The sequence below is a fragment of the Lytechinus pictus genome, chromosome 2 (genome assembly GCF_037042905.1).
Source record: "Lytechinus pictus isolate F3 Inbred chromosome 2, Lp3.0, whole genome shotgun sequence".
NCBI lineage: Eukaryota > Metazoa > Echinodermata > Echinoidea > Temnopleuroida > Toxopneustidae > Lytechinus > Lytechinus pictus.
In genome coordinates this window covers 31640189-31666854 of record NC_087246.1, presented here as the reverse complement: position 1 = coordinate 31666854, position 26666 = coordinate 31640189, and the positions used below count along the sequence as shown (strand labels likewise).

The following is a 26666-nucleotide window of genomic DNA, read 5'->3' as shown; positions in this document are numbered from 1 at the left end:
AATACCACACGACATTACCACACATTACCACACAATACCACAGGACATTAAGACATAGCATTACCACACAACAATATATGTGGTAATCGTGTGGTAAAGTCCTATGGTAATTATATGGTATTACCACAGGACATTTTTGTAAGGGATCCATCTCGATGATACAGCCCTAAATGCATTCAACTCAGTGAAAACAGCTCTCGCTCAAGCTACTCTCCTTTCACACCCAAAACCTAATGCCCCACTCTGCATTATGGTGGATGCATCAGATGTTGCTGTTGGAGGTGTGTTGCAGCAACACATTGACGATGACTGGCAACCCATCGCCTTCTTCTCAAAACGCCTGCAGCCAGCTGAGACAAGATATAGCACATTCGGACGTGAACTTCTCTCTGTGTATCTCACTATTCGTCACTTCAGACATGCACTTGAAGGACGACAATTCTTCATCTATACTGATCACAAACCTCTCACTCATGCCTTTAATGCTAGACCTGACAGGTATTCACCACGCGAAGTCAGACACCTAGACTACATATCTCAATTCAGCACAGATATAAGGCATATTAGTGGAAAACACAATGTAGTGGCAGACGCTCTATCTCGCATGTAAATCAACTCCCTCACTTCAACTCCTACCATTGATTTCAATGCCATCGCCGCTGCCCAGGAGGTTGACGAGGAACTCAAACAACTCACGTCAACCTCGCTCAAACTCGAACCTCTACCTCTTCCTATTTCTGACTCTACTATCCTATGCGATACTTCAACTACCAATCCTCGACCTTACATCCCATCTAAATCCAGACGAGTTGTATTTGATGCTCTTCACAACCTATCTCACCCTGGCATCAATGCTACCCAAAAACTCATCACAGACAGATTTGTTTGGCCTGGAATTAATAAACAAAGATGTTCGAAATTGGACCAAAACTTGCATACAGTGTCAACGTTGTAAAGTACACCGTCACACCAAGACACCGATAGGTACTTTTTCAACACCTGATGCTAGATTCGATCACATTCATATCGATCTCGTGGGACCACTTCCTCCTTCAAATGGCAATGCATATCTTCTCACATGTGTTGACCGTTTCACCCGATGGCCTGAGGCAATGCCTATTCCCGACATATCAGCTGAGACAGTTGCCCGAGCATTCATTTCACACTGGGTATCTCGTTTCGGTGCTCCCTCAACCATCACTACCGATAGAGGTCGATAATTCGAATCTTCCATCTTTCAAGCTCTAACTCATCTTCTTGGTAGCTCTAGAATTCGAACTACATCTTATCATCCTGCATCAAATGGACTGGTTGAGCGCTTTCATCGGCAACTTAAAGCGTCACTCAAAACTACCCCTTCTTCACGATGGACTGAAACTCTCCCTCTCGTCATGCTTGGAATTCGAACTGCAGTCAAATCTGATTTGGGATGTTGCGCTGCTGAGCTGGTATATGGAACAACTTTAAGATTGCCATGTCAGTTTGTAGCACCTAAACAGAAATATTGTGATTTGGACCCTAGCAACTATATCCATCGACTGAGAAAACAAATGGAGAACCTCAAACCTCAGCCCACTCGTATTCAGCATCGCAAACCACAGGTCCACCCTGATCTCACATCATGCACCCATGTCTTTGTGCGTCATGATGCTGTCAAGAAACCCTTCAACCACCCTATGATGGCCCATATCAAGTCATCAAGCGAGCTGATAAGTTTTTCACCATCCTACTCAAAGGAAAACATGAAACTATCAGTCTCGACCGTCTGAAACCAGCATATTTGGAACTACCCATTTCAACAACCGTTCCAACCACTGTTCAACCTAGCTTATCTACTCCTGAAAACCCTAAACCTTCTCAAGTGACTACTACACCAACCACTAAGCCTACGCCTCCCTCCATCACTCCTTCTTCATCATCCACCGAGCCTGAAATCAGACAAACTCGTTCGGGTAGAAAAGTGCACTTTCCAAAGCGCTTTGTTCAAGTCTTTCATTTTAATTGAGAAATTATTTTCTTCATTTGGACTATTACTATTTTCTTTGTTATCGACCGTTTCATTTTATTCAACGATCTAGGAGGGGGCTGATGTAGTATTTTCCAAATTTCATCCTTTTTCATTTCTCAACTTTGCCTTCTATTACTCATCATCTTCGAGAGGACATTACACTTGGATACCAGTTACTTCCACTCCCTAGCAATAAACATGCCAACAAGTGGTCAATAATGACCCTCACACAGCACAATCACCTGTGACTCACTATAAATTCTCTGAATTGGTACCTCTCTCAATCAGGGTACTAATGGATAATTCGTTTTTCATTCCCGATCATCGCAGAGCAAAAACGGAAATCAACCTCATGGTTCGGTCTTTGAAAACACAAAAACGAAATCACATAGAGAAAAACCTGTTGTGATTTCGTTTTTGGAGATCAAAAACAGAAGAATGAAATCATAAATACTTTTGGGCTCTCTCTGATACCTCATTCTATACTTGTGTTTGTTATATCAGAACACGCTTTCTACCCCGTGATTCTGTTTGGAAAAACGCAGACGGCGAAAACGAAATCGGGTACTCGCTTTCCACTTCCTGCTCTGTGAAGGTCCGAAAACGCTGGAAAAAGCCATGTTAACGTGAATTTTTGTTGCACGTGGTCGTATCATGCATGCACTGTACTGCGTGCACGTGTGTATTTTTTCAAGGGGCCCCCAGGGATATCCTGACGGCCTAGCCAGGGCAACCACGTACCCTAACTTGTAGAACTCGACTCGGGCAACCAGATAAACACTGATTTGACCCGGCGCATGCACATTTAGGGGGCTCAAATTAACAAAATTAAAGGGAATAAAGGGATATTTATCGCATTTTTAGAATTAAAATAAAGTATTTTTTCAAGGGGCCCCCAGGGATATCCTGACGGCCTAGCCAGGGTAACCACGTATCCTAACTTGTAGAACTTGACTCGGGCGATCAGATAAAAACTTATTTGACCCGGCGCATGCACATTTAGGGGGCTAAAATTAACAAAATTAAAGGGAATAAAGGGCTATTTATCGCATTTTTTAAATTAAAATAAAGTATTTTTTCAAGGGGCCCCCAGGGATATCCCGACGGCCTAGCCAGGGTAACCACGTATCCTAACTTGTAGAACTTGACTCGGGCGATCAGATAAAAACTGACTTGACCCGGCTCATGCACATTTAGGGGGCTAAAATTAACAAAATTAAAGGGAATAAAGGGCTATTTATCGCATTTTTAAAATTAAAATAAAGTAATTTTTCAAGGGGCCACCAGGGATATCCCGACGGCCTAGCCAGGGTAACCACGTACCCTAACTTGTAGAGCTCGACACGGGCAACCAGATAAACACTGACTTGACCCGGCGCATGCACATTAAGGGGGCTCAAATTAACAAAATTAAAGGGAATAAAGGGCTATTTATCGCATTTTTAGAATTAAAATAAAGTATTTTTTCAAGGGGCCCCCAGGGATATTCCAACGGCCTGGCCAGGGTAACCATGTATCCTAACTTGTAGAAATCGACTCGGGCAACCAGGTAAACACTGACTTGAACCGGCGCATGCACATTTAGAGGGCTAAATTTAACAAAATTAAAGGGAATAAAGGGCTATTTATCGCATTTTTTTAAATTAAAATAAAGTAATTTTTCAAGGGGCCACCAGGGATATCCCGACGGCCTAGCCAGGGTAACCACGTACCCTAACTTGGAGAACTCGACTCGGGCAACCAGATAAACACTGATTTGACCCGGCGTATGCACATTTAGAGGGCTCAAATTAACAAAATTAAAGGGAATAAAGGGATATTTATCGCATTTTTAGAATTAAAATAAAGTATTTTTTCAAGGGGCCCCCAGGGATATCCCGACGGCCTAGCCAGGGTAACCACGTATCCTAACTTGTAGAACTTGACTCGGGCGATCAGATAAAAACTGACTTGACCCGGCGCATGCACATTTAGGGGGCTAAAATTAACAAAATTATAGGGAATAAAGGGCTAATTATCGCATTTTTTATATTAAAATAAAGTAAATTTTCAAGGGGCCCCCAGGGATATCCCGACGGCCTAGCTAGGGCAACCACGTACCCTAACTTGTAGAAATCGACTCGGGCAACCAGATAAACACTGATTTGATCCGGCGCATGCACATTTAGGGGGCTCAAATTAACAAAATTAAAGGGAATAAAGGGCTATTTATCGCATTTTTAGAATTAAAATAAAGTATTTTTTCAAGGGGCCCCCAGGGATATTCCAACGGCCTAGCCAGGGTAACCATATATCCTAACTTGTAGAAATCGACTCGGGCAACCAGGTAAACACTGACTTGACCCGGCGCATGCACATTTAGAGGGCTAAATTTAACAAAATTAAAGGGAATAAAGGGCTATTTATCGCATTTTTAAAATTAAAATAAAGTATTTTTTCAAGGGGCCACCAGGGATATCCCGACGGCCTAGCCAGGGTAACCACGTATCCTTACTTGGAGAACTCGACTCGGGCAACCAGATAAACACTGATTTTACCCGGCGCATGCACATTTAGGGGGCTCAAATTAACAAAATTAAAGGGAATAAAGGGATATTTATCGCATTTTTAGAATTAAAATAAAGTATTTTTCAAGGGGCCCCCAGGGATATCCTGACGGCCTAGCCAGGGTAACCACGTATCCTAACTTGTAGAACTTGACTCGGGCGATCAGATAAACACTGATTTGACCCGGCGCATGCACATTTAGGGGGCAAAAATTAACAAAATTAAAGGGAATAAAGGGCTATTTATCGCATTTTTTAAATTAAAATAAAGTATTTTTTCAAGGGGCCCCCAGGGATATCCCGACGGCCTAGCCAGGGTAACCACGTATCCTAGCTTGTAGAACTTGACTCGGGCGATCAGATAAAAACTTACTTGACCCGGCGCATGCACATTTAGGGGGCTCAAATTAACAAAATTAAAGGGAATAAAGGGCTATTTATCGCATTTTTAAAATTAAAATAAAGTAAATTTTCAAGGGGCCCCCAGGGATATCCCGACGGCCTAGCCAGGGCAACCACGTACCCTAACTTGTAGAACTCGACTCGGGCAACCAGATAAACACTGATTTGATCCGGCGCATGCACATTTAGGGGGCTCAAATTAACAAAATTAAAGGGAATAAAGGGCTATTTATCGCATTTTTAAAATTAAAATAAAGTAAATTTTCAAGGGGCCCCCAGGGATATCCCGACGGCCTAGCCAGGGCAACCACGTACCCTAACTTGTAGAACTCGACTCGGGCAACCAGATAAACACTGATTTGATCCGGCGCATGCACATTTAGGGGGCTCAAATTAACAAAATTAAAGGGAATAAAGGGCTATTTATCGCATTTTTTAAATTAAAATAAAGTATTTTTTCAAGGGGCCCCAGGGATATTCCAACGGCCTAGCCAGGGTAACCGTGTATCCTAACTTGTAGAACTCGACTCGGGCAACCAGATACACATTAGCTTGACCCGTTGCATGCAGTGGCGTAACAGGGGTCGGTGGCTGGGGGGGGGGGGCAAGAACCAAGAATTTCCCGGTCACATCATAAAGCAGGCAATGGAGTCATAAGGCAAACATTTTGAGGGGGCGATATTATGGAGTATCGGACAAAAATATATATTTATGCGAGCGAGCGGAGCGTTCGAGCAAAATTTTTGACATTTTAATGGCAAAAATGAGTGGGGTCCGGGGTAGAGCCCCGGAACCTCTTGATATTAAAGCCACTTTAAACCTTACAGATGGCCACTAATTTTAATCAAATTGCGTGTATATTTATATAGCTTTCACACTACACATAAATTCAGTGCTGCAGTTGTGTACCGTAATCATCTAAATATTTTGAGGGGGTCTACCATAGCAAATGTGGGAAAATTTGTAAAAAGTCGGCAGCGAGCGAAACGAGCCAGAAGAAAAATGGCCTTTTGAAATAAAATTGAATTGTGTGATAGACTTTTACATCACAGCAAATATCATGTCTTATATTTTTTTTATTTCATTCATCTCATTTCGCTGCCTCCTTCATATTCTTTTATTTCCCCTTGGCTGTGGAACCAATCCCCCCCCCCCGTACGCCAGTGCTTCAACGCAAAGGTTAATGCAGGAAGGGTCCATATAGGGGCCCGTTATAGAGCCCTTTAAAAGTTACAAGTTAAGAGCCTCCACTGCACGGGGTCTTGACTCTTGGACAGAGCCCCCGGTAGCTTTGGATATTTAGCAAGTTTATAATAGACTTTCATACGAAATTATGCTATATACCATCCATCTTTTTTTCCCGCTCGTTATCTTCAATCCTCAGCAGCCCGGTAGTAATATCTTGTCCCTTTTTATTATTTTCCAATTTAGATTTTGCCTCATTCCATTCTACCTTCACTCGCTTTTGTTTGCCTTTATCATCTTTAATTTATTTCCCTGTCTTTTAAAATTATTTTGAAATTAAATTATAATTATGTGATAGTCGCTTTGGAAATTTAGTCGATTAATCAATCAATCAATCAATGTAGTTGTGTACCGTAATCATCCAAATATTTTGAGGGGGCACACCATAGCAAATGTGGGAAAATTTGTTTTAAAAAAAAGTCGCCAGCGAGCGAAGCGAGCCAGAAGAAAAATGGCATTTTGAAATAAAATTATAATTATGTGATAGATTTTTACATCATAGCAAATGTCATGTCTTATATATTTTTTAAAATATTTTATTCATCTCATTACGCTGCCTCCTTCATTTTCTTTTATTTCCCCTTGGCTGTGGAACCCCCCCCCCCCCGTACGCCAGTGCTTCAACGGAAGGATCCATATAGGGGGCCGTTATAGAGCCCTTTAAAGGTTACAGGTTAAGAGCCTCCACTGCACGGGGTCTTGACTCTTGGACAGAGCCCCCGGTAGCTTTGGATATTTAACAAGTTTATAATAGACTTTCATACGAAATTGTGCTATATACCATCCATCTTTTTTCCCCTCTCGTTATCTTCAATCCTCAGCAGCCCATCTTGTCCCTTTTTTTTTATTTTCCAATTTAGATTTTGCCTCATTCCATTCTACCTTAATTTCCCGCTTTTGTTTGCCTTTTTGTCATCTTTAATTCATTTCCCTGTCTTACTAATCATGCTAACGTATGTGTATATCTGGGAAAATTGTTCTTCCTCACATGTTCTTCTTTCCTTCCTTTTTCCAAATTTTTTCCGTTTTCCCTTTTTTTTCTTAGTTTTATTTTCCCTTACCCTTTTCTATTCCCCTCCCTTTTCCCCCTTTCATCTTTTTTCCTTTCCTTTTCCTTTCCCTTTCTTTCTTTCTCCCCTTATTTTTTCCTTTTCCCGGTTTTTTTTTTTCTTAACATTTTCACGGTGAACTCCGCCAGGGGGAAGGGGGGCAGCTTGCCCCCCCCCCCCCCCGCCTGTTACGCAACTGGTTGCATGCTCATTATGGGGGCTAAAATTAACAAAAGTAAAGGAATACGGGCTTTTTCAAGCATGGGGAACCACGGTCCTGACTTTTCCCCCCATCCCTTAGTGCTGCCGATGGGTAGAGTAAGAAACAACAAGGAAAGAGAGAAGACAAAATAGAAGAGAGAGAAGCGAAAGGGAGAGATAGGAAAGAAAAGGAGGGGGAAAGGGAGAGAAAGAGAAGGGAGAACGGAGGGGTCATATCATTGTATGAACAGGATATTTTATGATTATGCCCCGAGCATTAGTGCGAAGCTCAATGCGAGATAAGAACAAAATAGAGGGGGCACACCATGGCGCACGCAGCAAAAAATTGCTTAATAATAAGTCTCCAGCGAGCGAAGCGAGCGAGAATAAAAATCACCTTCAATTTTTAGATTGATTTTGACATGGTATGCAGAAAATAACATATCTTTCCTCTTCCTTTTCTTTCTTTCCTTTTATCATTTTTTTTTTCTCGGTTGTAGAACTTTTTTTTTTTTTTTGGGGGGGGGGGCAGTGCTATGCGGTTTGGGTCCGGGGCAATGACGGTACTAGGGTTTTTAACCTAGGAGGAGGCAAACAAACATTTTGGGGCCGGGGGGATGGCACACATTTTAAAAAAAAATCGAGCGAGAAGCGCGAGCTAATTTTATTGCAAATGCAGTCCCTACTGATTTAAAAAGGGAACTGTTAAGAATCAGCTGTTTGCATTAATTGGGTCATGAAGATGATATCTCACCAAATGAATAATGCGAGCGCGAAGCGTGAGCTGAAAATTTTTGATATCCGGGATGATACCTGGCCGTTCTAAGCTTTTTTTTAATTATAAAATGAATGGCTATCTAATTCGCTGAAAATAAATCCTCTATGGAAATTATGAATACGCAGGATATGTATCTCGCTAAAACAAATAATGAAAACTCTAATAACATTTGATTTTTAAGCCCCATGTGAACAGATAATCATTAATAACTGCGAGCGCGTATCGCGAGCTACATTTTGAATTTTATATAATGGCCTGAAAGATTTATGTTAGTGACCAAAATTGTTGGGACCTAAATGCTAATGGTGAATGGATGAGAATATTTTTAAAATTTAAAGAACAAAAAACATTTTTGGAGTATTATGACAACGTTTACTATACATTTTGTTTCTTCAAATTTCGGGGGGGGGGCGACTCACTGGGGCCTCCCCATTCGGTGGCGCCGCTGGTCTGGGGCGGAGCCCCCAGAACCTCGTGATATTTTTAAACATTGCAGATGGCCATTTTTTTTTAAAATCAAATCGCGGGTACATACATCACATATTATATTAAGTTGCTAATTAATTGAATTGAAGGCTACACGTGCAAAAGAAAATGTCTCATGAGAATTATTCGAAGATTAGAGGAGCTTTATACTCATATGTTATATTTTGACAATACGTTTTCTATCGATATACGCCCCCATCTTTTCTCCAAGAGATGACGATCTACAACAGAAGGCTGAAGATATTCATTCGACCCAACCCATTCTCATTTTTTTAATTTGTAAGTTGATTACAAAAAAGAATATGTATAACGATTAGACTGATTCTAGAAACAGAGAATGGGCAACCATTGAACATATTTTGTGCAAATAAAAGAAAAATACAGGTGTCGCTCAGCTTTCGGAACTATTTTATTGGCGGAGGATTTAGGACTGAGTATAATATATGAATAAGATCTGCTCATGAGATGCTTTAACCAGTTGCCCCCTAAATGTGCATGCGCCGGGTCAAGCTAGTGTTTATCTGGTTGCCCGAGTCGAGTTCTCCAAGTTAGGGTACGTGGTTACCCTGGCTAGGCCGTCGGGATATCCCTGGGGGCCCCTTGAAAAAATACTTTTAATTTTAAAAATGCGATAAATATCCCTTTATTCCCTTTACTTTTGTTAATTTGAGCCCCCTAAATGTGCATGCACCGGGTCAAGCTAGTGTTTACCTGGTTGCCCGAGTCGAGTTCTACAAGTTAGGATACGTGGTTACCCTGGCTAGGCCGTCGGGATATCCCTGGGGGCCCCTTGAAAAATACTTTATTTTAATTTAAAAAATGCGATAAATAGCCCTTTATTCCCTTTAATTTTGTTAATGTAAGCCCCATAAATGTGCATGCACCGGGCCATGCTAGTGTTTATCTGGTTGCCCGAGTCGAGTTCTACAAGTTAGGATACGTGGTTACCCTGGCTAGGCCGTCGGGATATCCCTCGGGGCCCCTTGAAAAAATACTTTATTTTAATTTTAAAAATGCGATAAATAGCCCTTTATTCCCTTTAATTTTGTTAATTTGAGCCCCCTAAATGTGCATGCGCCGGATCAAATCAGTGTTTATCTGGTTGCCCGAGTCGAGTTCTACAAGTTAGGGTACGTGGTTGCCCTGGCTAGGCCGTCGGGATATCCCTGGGGCCCCTTGAAAATTTACTTTATTTTAATTTAAAAAATGCGATAAATAGCCCTTTATTCCCTTTACTTTTGTTAATTTGAGCCCCCTAAATGTGCATGTACCGGGTCAAGCTAGTGTTTACCTGGTTGCCCGAGTCGAGTTCTACAAGTTAGGATACGTGGTTACCCTGGCTAGGCCGTCGGGATATCCCTGGTGGCCCCTTGAAAAATTACTTTATTTTAATTTTAAAAATGCGATAAATAGCCCTTTATTCCCTTTAATGTTGTTAAATTTAGCCCTCTAAATGTGCATGCGCCGGGTCAAGTCAGTGTTTATCTGATTGCCCGAGTCAAGTTCTACAAGTTAGGATACGTGGTTACCCTGGCTAGGCCGTCGGGATATCCCTGGGGGCCCCTTGAAAAATTACTTTATTACACACACACCGCAAAAAATGGCCGGTGCCCCCCCCCCCCTGAAAAAGCAAGGACCCCCAGTCCCCCCCCCCCCCCGGGAAAAAAATCCTAGCTACGCCACTGTCTGCGAAGGTCCGAAAACGCTGGAAAAAGCCATGTTAAAGTGAATTTTTGTTGCACGTGGTCGTATCATGCATGCACTGCACTGCGTGCACGTGTGTTGGCTGTTGGCTGTGCGAAAGACGAAATCAGAGAGCAGGAAGTGGAAAGCGAACTACCCGATTTCGTTTTCGCTGTCTGCGTTTTTCCAAACAGAATCAGGGGATAGAAAGCGTGTTCTGATTTTGTTTTTAATATATAACAAACACAGGTATAGAATGAGGTATCAGAGAGGACCAAAAGTATTTCTGATTTCATTCTTCTGTTTTTGATCTCCAAAAATGAAATCACAACGGGGTTTTTCTCGTTGTGATTTCGTTTTTGTGTTTTCAAAGACCAATCCATGAGGTTGACTTCCGTTTTTGCTCTACGAAAATCAGGAATGAAAAACGAATTATCCATTAGTACCCTGATTTCTCTCTCCCCTCTCTCTTTGTTTACATCCTACATCACATTTGGGATGAAAACTACTACTTTCTTTTCTGAACACACTTCTCAAAGTTTTCTTCTTCAGTAAACACGTGTCTTGAGAACGTCGTCAAATACTTGATACATTTGTGGATTCCATCATCTCACTTGGAGCAAATTCATCCATTGCATCTTCCACTGCATACCATTTCAAATTTGCGTACTACCCTTTTTTCTCCGTCATTTTCACTAAGAGAAAATCCAAATACCGCTTGAGCTAGCCAAGTGATTTGTTGTGATATAATCTTGTGTGATTCTGTGTCATTGGGATTGTGCAATAATTGGAACACTTTGTTATATTAGAGGATTGTCTGTCGGATCTCTACACGCATAAAGTCGGTAAGTGGAGATTGGCTTATTACCATTTCATCTTATAAACCAACCCCCGCTTCACTGTTCTTGTACGGCGCACATAAAAATGTCTCTTTATGTCTTTTATGCTGCATAGGCGAAGCAAGCAGGATATGGATACAGATTCCCCAACCCCCGTATACAAACTTGTATTCAATTGCAATGAGGAGGGTGTCGGAGTTGTACTTTTATACTTCCTTTGCAAACTTACATTGATTTTAAGTGCCATCGACTTGAAGAGATGGCGACATATTTTACCTTGCCATGTCGACATAACGTTATTATATTAAAACGGCGAGATACATTATCTGGTGTCGATCCATGTTTCGGATGCTTCGGATAAAACATATAGGATGATGAAATCGGAAATAGGCATAATGCATGTGATTAAAGCATGTAAATATTTAGTATTAGTAAAATCACAATAAAGTAGGGAATTATTTGGATACGGTAGATTATTACTAAATTGATTCATAAATGAATGAGGGGGTGTTGGGACAGCATTGCTACATCACTTGTATAATGTTGTTTATGTCAATCAATGATTCATGCTAATTGTTATCAATACATTGGATCGTTTTTATAAAATTAGCTTATAATTCTTGATCAATTATCACTTCAAATATAAGAGGGTTTGCTTATGCTTATGTTACATTTATTTATTGATGTATTTCTTCATTTATTCATCTTATCTATCTATTCATTCATTCATTTACTCATGTCTTATTGCAAACGATATAAGGAGAAGGTACAATTTTTGTGATTTTCTTTTAAGAATAAATCTGCAGAGGAAACCCGAGGTAACTGAACCATGTGCATAATGTTTCATGTTTTGGTCAAATTATTTGCCATAACTTGACTTTTCTAGGTAACGGCGGTAGTCACTATTTTCGTGCTTTTTCTCAATAACGTTGTTAAAAAACTAAATGGCACAAATTTTCCAGTGAAATATATGGTCTTAATACAAAATGTAAAACCTACAAACAATAAATGTAAAGTATAATTTATACTGAGTAATGCTGAAATGTTACAAACTTATTGTAAAAAAACCCTAAACAGTACATAGGATAGACGAATGTTGTCCAATTGATTATTCAAAAAGTCCACTAGGAGTTCCATTCCACTTTATTTTTTTTTCACTTCCGGGTTGACAAAAAGTTAATGTATTATAATTATCTCGTAAGGGAATTTCCTCTCCACTATTTCACCTTGCTAAGTACTGACAAGTTCTCAATGTGTGAAAGATATTCCTACACTTTAAAAAATACAAGATTATATATCTCACCTTTGTCTATATCTGTTAATTCGTTCTATATAAAGGCAAGATTATTGGTCTCAGTCCTCCACCATGTCCACACACAGTTATGCATATCACAATTATGATCTATGATCGCGAACGAATTTTACATTTTACTATGCTGTCTGTTCAAGTGACGGGGAATTTCCTCCGACCTTTGCTATATCAAATAGTTCTTTGACATTATCAAAATTAGAATAATGAACATGACGATGGTGGTGTTCTGTCCTATTAGTATACTTATGATCACATGCCTCAAGACCTTATTGGGTTTTTTTCATATCGGCTAAAGACTTAATGTGTAGAAAAGGGGATTTGAAAAAAATAAACACGAGAAATATAATGAAACAAATCAAATATTTATCGTATGATAGCATTTCATCAACATTTCATGTCTGACAAGCTGTCACATCTGACAACTCGTCAGATCTAACAACTTTCCACGATTTTGATTGGCTGACAATAAAAAGCACTGATACTATATAGGTTAATATTGTAGGATAAAAACAGCGGTATGAAATGCTCCCTTGGGATGAATCCAGGATTGAACATGAGTAAGGGAAGGGCAGTGGTGATATAAGCTAAATGAAATTAAGAAGCAAAACAAAGGGGGATGAACGGTCTTTATATTTTTTTAGGGGGGCAAATCTTGAAGGGGCGTAATTTAGTGACAGTGTGAGATCCTTGGCGAGGGTAGGGACTAAAATGGAGTATAAAAGTCGCGATTTTAAAGCATTTTAATAAAAAATTCTTGGGAGTTATACCTTATAGTTAGAATTGACTGTGAAGGAATGTAATAATTTCTGAAAACTATACATGACTCAGTACTTTCAATGCAAGCGATCGAATGCTTCAGTATTTATGCAGGTTTTCGCACTGGCGTACAGATGCGGGGCTCGTTCCCCCTCCCTTTTTACCACCTAAAAAAGAGAAAGGGAAGAGATAAGGGTGACATGTGATATTATTTTCTGAATATTGTGTCAAAATCTATCACAAACTTGGATTTTTGTAATAAAATGTCGAAATCATTGCTCGCTTGCAACTTTTTATTACTTTTATGCGATACACCACTGGGTTTTCAAGTCTGGTCAATTAACTTCTGACTCAAAATATCATTGGTCAAATGTATCGTGCAATATCCTTTCAGAAATATTTATTTATACAAATTTATATGCGTGAACGATGCGAATGAGAGCTCAATCATCATATAATTTCATTTATCAAGAACGTTCGTGCATGTATGTCACAAGACTGCTTATTAACCGCGGATATATATAATACTTCGAGAAATCACTGGCAAGTAGTGATACATGTAATATCATTTTTTGACTAAGAGCACTGTGTGTGATAAATTATTTAGGCATGTCTTCTAAGTTCGCTCTGTTTCCTTATGGCATTTTAGCACATTTTTTTATCACTGTTATTATCACGTTGTTGATGAAGTCACGTTTCGCTTAAAACCAGAAAGTATCACTGCTAAAACCAGAAAGTTGTATTTTACATCCATAATCATTTCAGAAACATTTTCTTACAATGGGAGCGAAACGACTGAGTGCTCAGATCATCTCGTTTTTAATTTCTAATTAACTGTACGAATGTATACGACTATCACAAGTATAAATGTTGCTGCAATGCACTTAGGATTCAAATTATAGAACACCATCAGAATGGTATAAAACTCTTGACATTGGTTGATTTGTTAATGCAAGACTAATGACTGTTAGGACATTCTATCATCTTCCTGGATAACTTTATCACCTTTCATGATTGATGAACTAGACTGAATTTTTGAATTAGACCAGTGAAATGCATCAAAGATTGGAAAGGTCTTTGTAGGCATCGTGATTGGTCACTTTTCATCAGTAAGAAGTGGGCTTTGCAAGATCAAGACTCAAGAAGAAGGCTGAGTCAACCCTTTCTAAGTTGGCTATCAGTGACCATGTAACCCAAAGGAACCACTCGATAAATTGGAATGAGAGCCAGATCCTAGCAAGAGATGACAATAATACACAAGATGGATTGGAGAGGCCATTCACATCCAGAAGAACGAGGCACATGCCATGAACAGAGACACTGGACAGTTTCAAATTTCTACTCCGTATATTCCCATTTCTCTCGGACTTTCGCGCTACCGATACTACCCCATCTACGTCGATTTAGTGTTAGTGTGAAGAAGTCTGCTGAAACGAGTTGGCGAAAACTCACAGGTAAAAAAAACCTAATTGATTGTGAAAAGACGAAAATTTGTTTGATTTGAATTCTACCAATCAGATGAATCTCTTTACAGTTATCAGCCATGTCTTTTAACTGTTACTAAGTTGTCAAGATTCTGCAAGATAAGCGCTCTGGTTCAGTCTGTTTGGGGTAGCAGCCCGGGGTAGCAGAAGCAGATAGCTACATAACAGTAGCAGATCATAGCTTCTCACGTAGGCCTTTCTGCAACTCTGAAGAGGATCAAACGATAAAATTCCCCTTCCCCCTCTCCAACCAGAAGCAAGCACTCCGATGATGTTCAAAACTATTATTATTTTTTTTTTTGGCATAGGAAAACAACGAGACAACGGCATGAAATATGTCATACAACACCTCTCCCAGAGGATAACTCATCTTAAACTGGAGGGATTTTCATCCATTTATGAATATAATATGATTATAATAATAATAATAATAATTATCCTATATTATAGCATAAATCTTTCAATGGTTGCCTAATATTGCAGAAGGTTATATTTACATCTTAGGCCAGAGATTGCATGATCCTGCATCAGTCTGCCGCTTTACCAGTGAGCCACCATATGCCTCTCAACTTGCTCTTTGTGTCCAGTGTTGAGGATTCATCTTTGGTGATGAAAACCTTGAAGATCACTTGCAGTGTGTAGTTCTGGTACAGGATCGGAGATGGCAGACCATTTGGTGATTCCTGATCTGATCTTCCTCCCATTCACAAAGCATGCAGGGTCTAGTACTCCCACAGACTCTAGGACAGGTGTCCTTCAAAAAAAGCTCTCCTCAATAGAGAGTTGTTTTCGGCGAAGGCAAGAGGGACAGGGTTTTTTCAGGTGATTTCATTTATCAAGAACGTTCGTGCATGTATGTCACAAGACTGTGCTTATTAACCGCGGATATATATAATACTTCGAGAAATCACTGGCAAGTAGTGATACATGTAATATCATTTTTTGACTAAGAGCACTGTGTGTGATAAATTATTTAGGCATGTCTTCTAAGTTCGCTCAGTTTCCTTATGGCCTTTTAGCACATTCTTTTTATCACTGTTATTATCACGTTGTTGATGAAGTCACGTTTCACTTAAAACCAGAAAGTATCACTGCTAAAACCAGAAAGTTGTATTTTACATCCATAATCATTTCAGAATAACTAACTTTGAGTTTTGATTTTTTTAATAAGACAATTTTCTTGACTAATTAATTTCTAGAAAGTGATAAAAAAGATGAATAGTCTACTCTAAAACACTCATTTTGATTTCCATTTAAATCAGCAATATAATCCATTCACCTCTGCAGTATAGTTTTCACTAAACAAATGTAGCATCGTAAACAACATGGCAAACAAATTATAATTTTGAGAGTTCAATAACAATATACATATACATTTATATCTTGCATTCTCTTTTCATGTTAGCTTAAGGTTTATTGTTGATGTATTATATATTCAAGTAATGTGATTTGGCAAAAACAGCAATATGTATGAAAGCAGAGACGAGAGAGAGTTATCTATTTCTAAAAGATGATGAATTAATTTAGTCTTTCCAAAAAGTCAAGATTCTACAATATTCATGTATATGAAAGAATACAGGTTAACATAATGTACGGATAATAAATCAAAGTTCATCTTTCAACTATTTTAAGGCTCATGCTGATGATAACATGAATTGAATGGACTCAAATAGAGCAAGCAAATCACTGAAACATTTTCTTCAAAACCTGTTGAAAACTAAGGAAGTTAATAGAATTTGACATTTTATCTCTATCATTTTATGCATGTCAAGTCATGATGCAGCAAGTAAGCTGATGTTCTCACTTTCTTTTCTTTTTTAATATGAAATGTTAATTATTTAATTGCTTATAAGAGTAAGACTATGTCTTTATCTCCCAAAACAGGTTACCTCGATCACCAATGTGGTTCTTATACATCACATTTGATCATTAGTCATTCATTTTTGTTATTTCTACGAGCAGAAACAAAAAAAATAATCTTGTAAATTTTCATAATGAAAAGGGTATGGTGGCATTGTAAGCTCACTTCATATTCATATTCATGATGACATTCATAACTGTTTCACCGGTAGAATGCATAATGCAACACTTGAAAATCCATAATTTTGTCATTTCATTTCGGGTTTTTGAGGAAATCCTATTTTACATAAACAGGTGTACTCTTTTACTTCAGATCATATATTTTTTCAGTCTGCATGGAGAACTCATAGTCCTTTAAAGGCATGTCTAAATAACTCTTTTCAGGCAACCACAAGATTAAATATTTGCGTTAATATGAGAATATTATGTTACAAGTCAATTGAACACACGATCTATATCCTTTTTTTTTCCTTTTTTTTCATTGTACACCTCTTCTTCTACCTGTACAAACCGACTACAAACAAGAAAATAAACATTATACAAACGATGTGTTTCTCGACATCACATTCGGTCAGTAATCAATCATATTTTAAATATTCTACAGACAAAAACTAGAATGAATATTATAATTTTTCATAATAAAATACAAAAAAGTATAAGGTGATTGTCAGATCACTCAATCCATATTCATGAACTGTTTCACAGATATAGGGATAAAATGCATAATGAAAATTTTGAAAACCCATAACTTTGTCATTTCATTTCTGATTTTGATAAAATTATGTTTTACATAATGTTCACAATATGCTCAGGCTCAGGCTGATGATAACATGAATTGAATGGACTCAAATTGAGCTAGCAAATCACTGAACATTTTGTTCAACCTGATGAAATCTGATGAAAACTAAGGAAGTTGAAAGAATTTGAAATTTTATCTATATCGTTTATGCATGTCCTGATGGAGCAAGTAAGCTGATGCTCTCACCTTTTTTTTTAAATATGAAATGTTAATTATTTCATAACTTATAATAAGAGTAAGACTATGTCTTTATCTTCTTAAACAAGTTACCTCGACCACCAATGTGGTTCTTATACATCACATTTGATCATTAATCATTCATTTTTGTTATTTCTACAAGCAGAAAAAAAAAAATTAATCTTGTAAATTTTCATACTAAAAAAGATATGGTGGCATTGTCAGCTCACTTCATATTCATATTCATGATGACATTTATAACTGTTACACAGGTAGAATGCATAATGCAACACTTGAAAATCCATAATTTTGTCATTTCATTTTGGGTTTTTGAGGAAATCCTATTTTACATAAATAGATGTACTCTTTTACTTCAGATCGTATATTTTTTTCAGTCTGCATGGAGAACTCATAGTCCTTTAAACGCATGTCTGATAACTCTTTTCAGGCAACCACAAGATTAAATATTTGCGTTAATATGAGAATATTATGTTACAAGTCAATTGAACACACGATCTATATCCTTTTTTTTTTTTCCTTTTTTCATTGTACACCTCTTCTTCTACCTGTACAAACCGACTACAAACAAGAAAATTAACATTATACAAACAATGTGTTTCTTGCACATCACATTCGATCAGTAATCAGTCATATTTTAAATATTCTACAGACAGAAACTAGAATGAATATTATAATTTTTCATAATAAAATACAAAAAAGTATAAGGTGATTGTCAGCTCACTCAATCCATATTCATGAACTGTTTCACAGATATAGGGATAAAATGCATAATGAAAATTTTGACAACCCATAACTTTGTTATTTCATTTCTGATTTTGATAAAATTATGTTGTTTTACATAATGTTCACAATATGTAAATTATGTAAAACAATAGAATTTTATCAAAATCAGAAATATTATATTTTAAGTATGGAGAATGCATAGTCCACATGTGTAACTCTATGCAGGCAACTGCAAGATCAAATATTTGTTTTTTTAATGTGAGTTTAACTGCTACAAGTAAATTGAATACATGATGTAATTTCTTCTTTTTGATTGTTCATCTTTTCTCCGACAAGTACAAATCGATAGAAATCAACTGAAATGTACGAAATACAAATATATACAAATTGTCTGAATGATATAAGCATAAAACCCCAGGAAAACGACTTGGAGCAAGATACGCCTGCGTAACACAAACTAGATAACAAAATATAAGGACTAAGAGAAGGAGAGGGGGCAATTGAGTAACTCCCATAGAACATGTTTAGAGAAACATGTGTTGTGAATATTTTGCTCGAAAAACTGCCGCTGCTGCTCCATAATATTGGCGTCAAATGATTATCTCTCATGGTCCTGGAAAGCGGGGGTGCCGAGGATGCTGAAGCACCCCCAATATTGTCCTTGGGGGTGCTACGTGTATTATTCTCCATAGGCAGCAGCCCCTGGAATTCCGGAAGGTGTGACAAAATGGAGAAATGTAATCATTTTGTAAAGAAACTTTTTTTCGCTTGCCAAATTTACATCAGCACCCCCAGTCAAAAAAAAATGGTTCCAAGGGCCCTACTCTATCTTTTTTAAAATTATTATTATCAATTTCACGTTTACCGATCCATATCACATATTGTGCTCACTCGCGATCGAACTAACAAACGATTTTCCTCGTTTTTCAATATTGTATTTTTATTTATCAGTGTATCAATCGGCTGATGCCTGTTCATTTTCTCAGTTGTTTGATACAAATCAGAATTTATATACAATACAATACACGCTCCTCTTAATGTACATTTGCTAAGACGCAGGACGTGTTCTTATCAACATACTGTTCGTTTTATAGGTCCTAAAAAGGGAACAATTTATCTAAAGACATCAGAAATGCACCATCTTTGAATTACTTTAAGCCAGTATTTTACCTTCCTTCACATGGCCCTGGGAAGCGGGGTGCTGGGCATCCTGGGGGTGGATCTCCATTTTGTAGTGAAAACCCTTTTATTTTGTTTATTTTTTAATGTTATTTTTGCTTTTTAAATTTGCTTCAACGCCCCAGTTAAAAAGTCGTTCCCAGGGCCCTGTTATCTCTATTCAGAATTGTTGTAAATCATCCATTCATTTTTATATTTTCATAAATGTTTCTTTATATACTAAGCAATCCTGTTTAACCATACTGTACATGGTGAATATCTGAAATGTCACCGTTGATCATTAAAGGGTTCTTCAATCTTTTACATTAAATTGTGTTTGCATTTGAAATTGATATATTGGCATGAATGTATAGCAATACAATTTTATCAATCAAGAATTCATTTATTGCATTTTTTATTGATTCATTTCATTTATTACATTTTCCACAAATCAGTCAGATAAATTCAATTTGATCGGGATTGGATAAGAAAATACCGAGACATCTGAAAACAGATTGTTTTTGAATAATTTCTTAGACTACTTTTAACCATTATGTCAAAGTTTATATCCACATTCTATTAACTTCTGATCAGCTTAATTGACAGCATCGTAAAAAAAAAGACACAGCGAAAGTGCCGGTTACTGATAATTTTGGATTTTTTCTAGGAAAGTTAAAGAACTTTATGAAGAAATTTATGTCATCTAGAAAGTCATTTTTAACGTTGTATATAATGTTATTATACGACATATTTCTTGTGGTTTCATCCATTATTTTATGTGATTATAATATAGAGGTTATCAGGAGTGCAGAAGGCGATCTCTCCTGATCGGTACTGCTGGAGATAATACCAATTTCTCTTTATAGGCTTCTCAATCTTGTACTCATTAACAAGGTTATGAATGTGCTCCAGCTCGTCTGTGTACTCATCGATGCTCACCAAACCTTCATTGTACTCCACCGTGGCTATCAGGATTGTATTGCTTTGAGACACTGCAGCGTCTGGGTAAGTATTACTTGGTTTGGTTAATGTATGTTTTACATCACCTTCTTTGTCTATCAATCGTACAGTATTATATGAACTAATGATTAGTGAATCATTGTAAGAAATGATTTGCCGAGGTTCATATCCGTGGCATGGTATCTCCTTGATTGCCTGTCCACCTGCTGATGAGAACACCAGGATCTTCTTGGGTTTCCTGTAGCTAACATAGACCAGATCATCACTATCAACAGTGAGGTTAGAAAACCCACCTTCATCGTATTTCAGAGTCTCAAACATCACATCCAACTTCGTGAACTCTGGTGTGTACAGTGCTACCGTGTTTGAGTTATCAATTACAACACATCGACCATCAGAGAGGAAACCCAATGCATGAATCGTAACATCCTTGAGAACTGTCTGCTGGAGATGACCATCAGCAGAGAAGATGTTCACGCCACGCGCTTCACCACCACACCCTACTGCCATCCTACCATCTGGTGTGTTTATCATGACATTCATGCTATCTTTAGTAGGCAAAGCAATGCTCTTTACAAGCTCGTTAACAATTTTTCCCAGACCTAGTTCGTCCTTTCCAATGTTCCTTTCAAAAAGGGAACTTTTCGCATTCCTGCATGTTTTATTCGGCTGCTCATAATCAGGATTTTCCTGATTTAAGGCTTCTTGTAGGTCTTCACATAAGGTGTCATATACAGCCAAAGTATCCATGTCTACTGGTGCATTTCTCCTATTGGTTACCATCTCAGCGATGGTCGTTAAGTGATTGATGCGCTGCTGAGCTGATTTCTTCATTTCTTCCAGGGCTTCCTCTACTCTTTCAGTCTTTCCCTTGACTTCACCAAGTAGGATTTCTCTCTTCTCTGTCAACTGCCGAACTGCTTCATCATATGCTTTGTTGATGTCATATGTGCAATGCTTCATAGCATCACCCACACACTTCTTCTGTTCATCGATGAGATCGATGTAATTCCGAAAGCAAGATTGTTTCTTCTCCACCTTGAATTTAACCTCTTCGATTGTCTTCGTGTGATGACTTTCATAAGTAGCTGACTCAATGACCTGGTGTCCTTGATCTTTATGTTCCATAACAGCACACCTGAAGCATGTGAATCTCTTACAATTAGAACAAAAACATTCTTCGTCTTCTTTCGGATGCTTCCTGCATTTCCGGTATCTACGTATTGACACCTTTCCTGATGAGATCTCACTCATGGCTATGATCTCATGATCGACAAAGTTTTTCCACTGAGAGTGCATATTGTGGCAAGTAATACAGAGATAGTTGCCACAATCTTGGCAGTAGACAACAGCTTTGGGCTTATCCTCGGAATCACAATTCGTGCAAATTTGATGTTGATTTTTCACGTCCTCTATAAGATTCCTGAAAGCTAGGCTTGCCGGTAGTTGGCTGACATCCTGATTTGGGACCTGGGTATCGGCTCTGCAGACAGGGCATCGGATCATCTGGTCATCACCACGGGATTCCAAGAGCTTTTCCAGACAGACCTTGCAGTAGGTGTGTGAGCAAGACAGGATCTTGGGATCAGTGAAGGTAGTCAGACATACAGGACACTCCAGACTCTGAGCAATCGTGTCTTTTAATTCCTCAGCCATGACCTGAACTCTAAATAATCACAAAACAAAATAAAAACAACGAATTCATGAGAAGGGAAAACAATGACCTTCTTTCCTCTCTGGAGTGTACCTCATGATTTGGAAAGGAACAGAAGAAGGGTATGACAGCATACATTTCTTGATTTATTAATTCTTTAGAAGATGTACCTTTGATTGAACAAGTATACCCAGCTATAATCAATATAGCTGTTTATTCTAATGATTCTAATAATGATAATAGTAATATACTGTTAATGATAAGTATTAGAAGAAGAAAGAATATATATTATTATATGAATGCATGTATTCATATATATATGTTACTTGTGAAAACGAAATAAATGAAGAGAACAATGGTAGGCGTAGCTTAAATCAAGGTTCCCCAGAGCTATCTGCCCTTTGGAATAATTGGTGATGCCGAAAAAATGTCTCTGCCGGGAATCGAACCAGGGCCCCCAGCTGTGAACGCCGGTGCCTTACCCACTAGACCACAGAGACGAGTTAGTGGCTAGGACGACCCCGATCCAATTTCTCACATTTGTATAATTTATCCCAAACATGTACTGTATCTGAGCAATAGCTTTGATCCAGCTGAGGCATGGCGGCTTGTCATTGTTCGAAACCCACCGACACCCGATAAAGGAAATTAGAATTGGTATAGTGTCGAAAATCTGTTCATCTGGTGGTCGATCGAATCGCGGGTCGCCCTAGCCACTAACCCGTCTCTGTGGTCTAGTGGTTAAGGCACCGGCGTTCCAAGCTGGGGATCCGGGTTCGATTCCCGGCAGAGACATTTTTTTCGGCATCACCAATTTTTCCAAAGGGCAGATAGCGCTGGGGAACCTTGATTTAAGCCACGCCTACCATTGTTCTCTTCATTCATTTCTTTCACAAGTCACAGCATATTTAAATACAAGAGTTACCAAAGCTGTTGTACATGTATAATTTCTCATATATATATATGTATATATACCATACCAAGTGGATATATATATATATATATATATATATATATATATATATACATATATCCATTTGATATGGGATTGGTTGAGGTTTCCACAAAGTGCTCAATGCCGGGGCAGAGCATATATATATATATATATATATATATATATATATATATATATTTTACCTTTCATTTTTGAGAGCTATGCTCCTTTTAAAATCAACGATTTTATTTCTACGTCATTTTCTAAACTATTTGTGATTATTGTATATATATGTAGTTTAAAATTAAAATATATGCAAAGAAGGGTACAACATAATTCCTTCAAAGTTTTTCATCTTTCCGGGATATACGTTCTTACATGTAAATAAATTTGCACCTTCTAATCACTGAAATGTTCCTTTCATATATTATATTCTGTTGATATGAATATAAAGTAAGCAGAAAAGTAAAAATGTTATCAAAATATGATAAAATCATATAAAGCTAACCACATTAAGCCTAAATGCATCGATTGAAAATTTAGCTTGACATCACTATATTGAGCTCACAATAAAGGAACCAAAATTATAATTATAATCCGTATATCAATGTGTCATAAATAAGGTAATTTTTATTATTCATAATAATTCATTTTTTTTTATAAAAAACTTAATTCCAGTGTGGAGTAGGCTTATCCTCCTATAAATTAGAATAATAAATCATATCTTTGTTATTTCATCCATAATTTTATAACACCTTTTCCAACTTTCCTATTCATCTCCAGCTTTTATGATATTTTTAGTTTCTGTTTGTCTGAATTGCTTTATCTTTTCAAATAAAAATAAACATGATTTTAAGCCTTGTGTACCCCTTCATAAAAATATATATAAGCGAGTAAATGGTAGTGAATTTTACCTGATCGCTAAGAAACCATGAATGCTTGTATATGCATTTTCATCTTAAAAATTATTAGCAATGTGACAAAGATAGACCTATCTACATGGACCTGTCCACGGAGGATTATCTATTGTTACTGGGGGTGCTGTGACAATGCTCAGCACCCCCAGTAACAATAGAATTATCCTCCGTGGATAGGTCCATGCCTATCTATACACATACCTAGCATTTTCAGTCCAAAGTAAATTTTGATACCATGTCTGATATGGGAGACATTCTAAATATGATTTGACTTTCATCATTTTGATGAAAGTCAAATCATATACACAAGTTTTTTCTTACTCAACTGAAAAGAGTTAATCCACTCACCTTTCCCCCTATGTACAAGATGATATCGTTTTATGATAGTAATAAATATGCACTGAATTATGAATAGAAGCTGGGTTCTCTGAAGTGCATATTATGCAAACTGATCATAATAATACCATTATCATAGTATACGAACGGTTCGTTAATCTATTCTTAGCGACTGGGAATTCCCACCGACCTTTGACATTTTCAATAGTTATAATAATACAGTAATAATGCTGTTCTTCTACGGCGCATATCAAAATGTCTTTTTATGTCTTTTATGCTGCATAGGCGAAGCAAGCAGGATATGGATACAGATTCCCCAACCCCCGTATATACAAACTAGTATTCAATTGCAATGAGGAGGGTGTCGGAGTTGTACTTTTATACTTCCTTTGCAAACTTACATTGATTTTAAGTGCCATCGACTTCAAGAGATGGCGACATATTTTACCTTGCCATGTCGACATAACGTTATTATATTAAAATGGCGAGATACATTATCTGGTGTCGATCCATGTTTCGGATGCTTCGGATAAAACATATAGGATAATGAAATCGGAGATAGGCATAATGCATGTGATTAAAGCATATAAAAATTTATTATTAGTAAAATCACAATAAAGTAGGGAATTATTTGGATACGGTAGAGTATTACTAAATTGATTCATAAATGAATGAGGGGGTGTTGGGACAGCATTGCTACATCACTTGTATAATGTTGTTTATCTCAATCAATGATTCATGCTAATTGTTATCAATATACATTGGATCATTTTTATAAAATTAGCTTATAATTCTTGATCAATTATCACTTCAAATATAAGAGGGTTTGCAATGTAACAGTTACCCATTCCATCTTATGCTTATGTTACATTTATTTATTTATGTATTTATTTGTTTATTCATCTTATCTATATCTATCTATCTATTCATTCATTCATTCATTTACTCATGTCTTATTGCAAACGATAAAAATATAAGGAGAAGGTACAATTTTTGTGATTTTCTTTTAAGAATAGATCTGCAGAGGAAACCCGAGGTAACTATACCATGTGCATAATGTTTCAAGTTTTGGTCAAATTATTTGCCATAACTTGACTTTTCTAGGTAACGGCGGTAGTCACTATTTTCGTGCTTTTTCTCAATAACGTTGTTAAAAAACTAAATGGCACAAATTTTCCAGTGAAATATATGGTCTCAATACAAATGTAAACCCTACAAACAATAAATGTAAAGTATAATTTATACTGAGTAATGCTGAAATGTTACAAATATATTTTTAAAAAACCCAAAACAATACATAGGATAGACGAATGTTGTCCAATTGATTATTCAAAAAGTCCACTATATAGGAGTTCCATTCCACTTTATTTTTTTTCACTTCCGGGTTGACAAAAAGTTAATGTATTATAATGATCTCGTAAGGGAATTTCCTCTCCATTATTTCTTTTTGCTAATTGCTAACGAATTCTCAATGTGTGAAAGATATTTCTACACTTTAAACAATACAAGAATATTTCACTCACCTTTGTCTTTATCCGTTAATTCCAGGAGTTGATTTCGTTCTATATAAAGGCAAGATTATTGGTCTCAGTCCTCCACCATGTCCACACACAGTTATGCATATCAGAATTATGATCTATGATCGTGAACGAATTTTACATTTTACTATGCAGTCTGTTCAAGTGACGGGGAATTTTCACCGATCTTTGCCATATCAAATAGTTCTTTGACATTATCAAATTAAAATAATGAATGTGACGATGGTGGTGTTCTGTCCTATTAGTATACTTATGATCACAGGCCTCTAGACCTTATTGTTTGTTTTTTCATATCGGCTAATGACTTAATGTGTAGAAAAGGAGATTTGAAAAAATAAACATGAGAAATATAATGAAACAAATCAAATATTTATCGTATGATAGCATTTCATCAACATTTCATGTCTGACAAGCTGTCACATCTGACAACTCGTCAGATCTAACAACTTTCCACGATTTTGATTGGCTGACAATAAAAAGCACTGATACTATATAGGTTAATATTGTAGGATAAAAACAGCGGTATGAAACGTTCCCTTGGGATGAATCCAGGATTGAACATGAGTAAGAAAAGGGCATTGGTGATATAAGCTAAATGAAATTAAGAAGCAAAACAAAGGGGGATGAACGGTCTTTATATTTTTTTAGGGGGGGGGGGCAAATCTTGAAGGGGCGTAATTTAGTGACAGTGTGAGATCCTTGGCGAGGGTAGGGACTAAAATGGAGTATAAAAGTCGCGATTTTAAAGCATTTTAATAAAAATTTCTTGGGAGTTATACCTTATAGTTAGAATTGACTGT

The 26666-nt window shown here is 37.4% G+C and overlaps 1 protein-coding gene and 1 non-coding gene across 3 annotated transcripts; one reads left to right on the top strand and one right to left on the bottom strand.

Annotated features, from left to right (window-relative positions):
• Positions 1 to 18175: 18175 nt before the first annotated feature.
• Positions 18176 to 25961, bottom strand: LOC135153292 (E3 ubiquitin-protein ligase TRIM71-like). Of its 2 annotated transcripts, none has more exons than XM_064095823.1 (2): positions 25852 to 25961; positions 18176 to 22153 (listed from the first exon to the last, which is right to left on the bottom strand). In XM_064095823.1, exon 2 carries the CDS (start codon positions 22141 to 22143, stop codon positions 20302 to 20304), a length of 1842 nt encoding a protein of 613 aa, XP_063951893.1. In that variant the 5' UTR covers positions 22144 to 22153; positions 25852 to 25961; the 3' UTR covers positions 18176 to 20301. The 2 variants fall into 2 exon arrangements, with proteins under 2 accessions (XP_063951893.1, XP_063951891.1); XM_064095821.1 differs by lacking the exon at positions 25852 to 25961 and adding an exon at positions 24341 to 24412.
• Positions 22865 to 22936, top strand: TRNAG-UCC (transfer RNA glycine (anticodon UCC)). Its single transcript has one exon. It is a non-coding gene; the product is annotated as a tRNA-Gly (tRNA).
• Positions 25962 to 26666: the final 705 nt, after the last annotated feature.

Bases quoted from the DNA above. Each gene is read 5' to 3' on its own strand.
- LOC135153292 (XM_064095823.1), bottom strand. From the start codon at position 22,143: ATGGCTGAGGAATTAAAAGACACGATTGCTCAGAGTCTGGAGTGTCCT.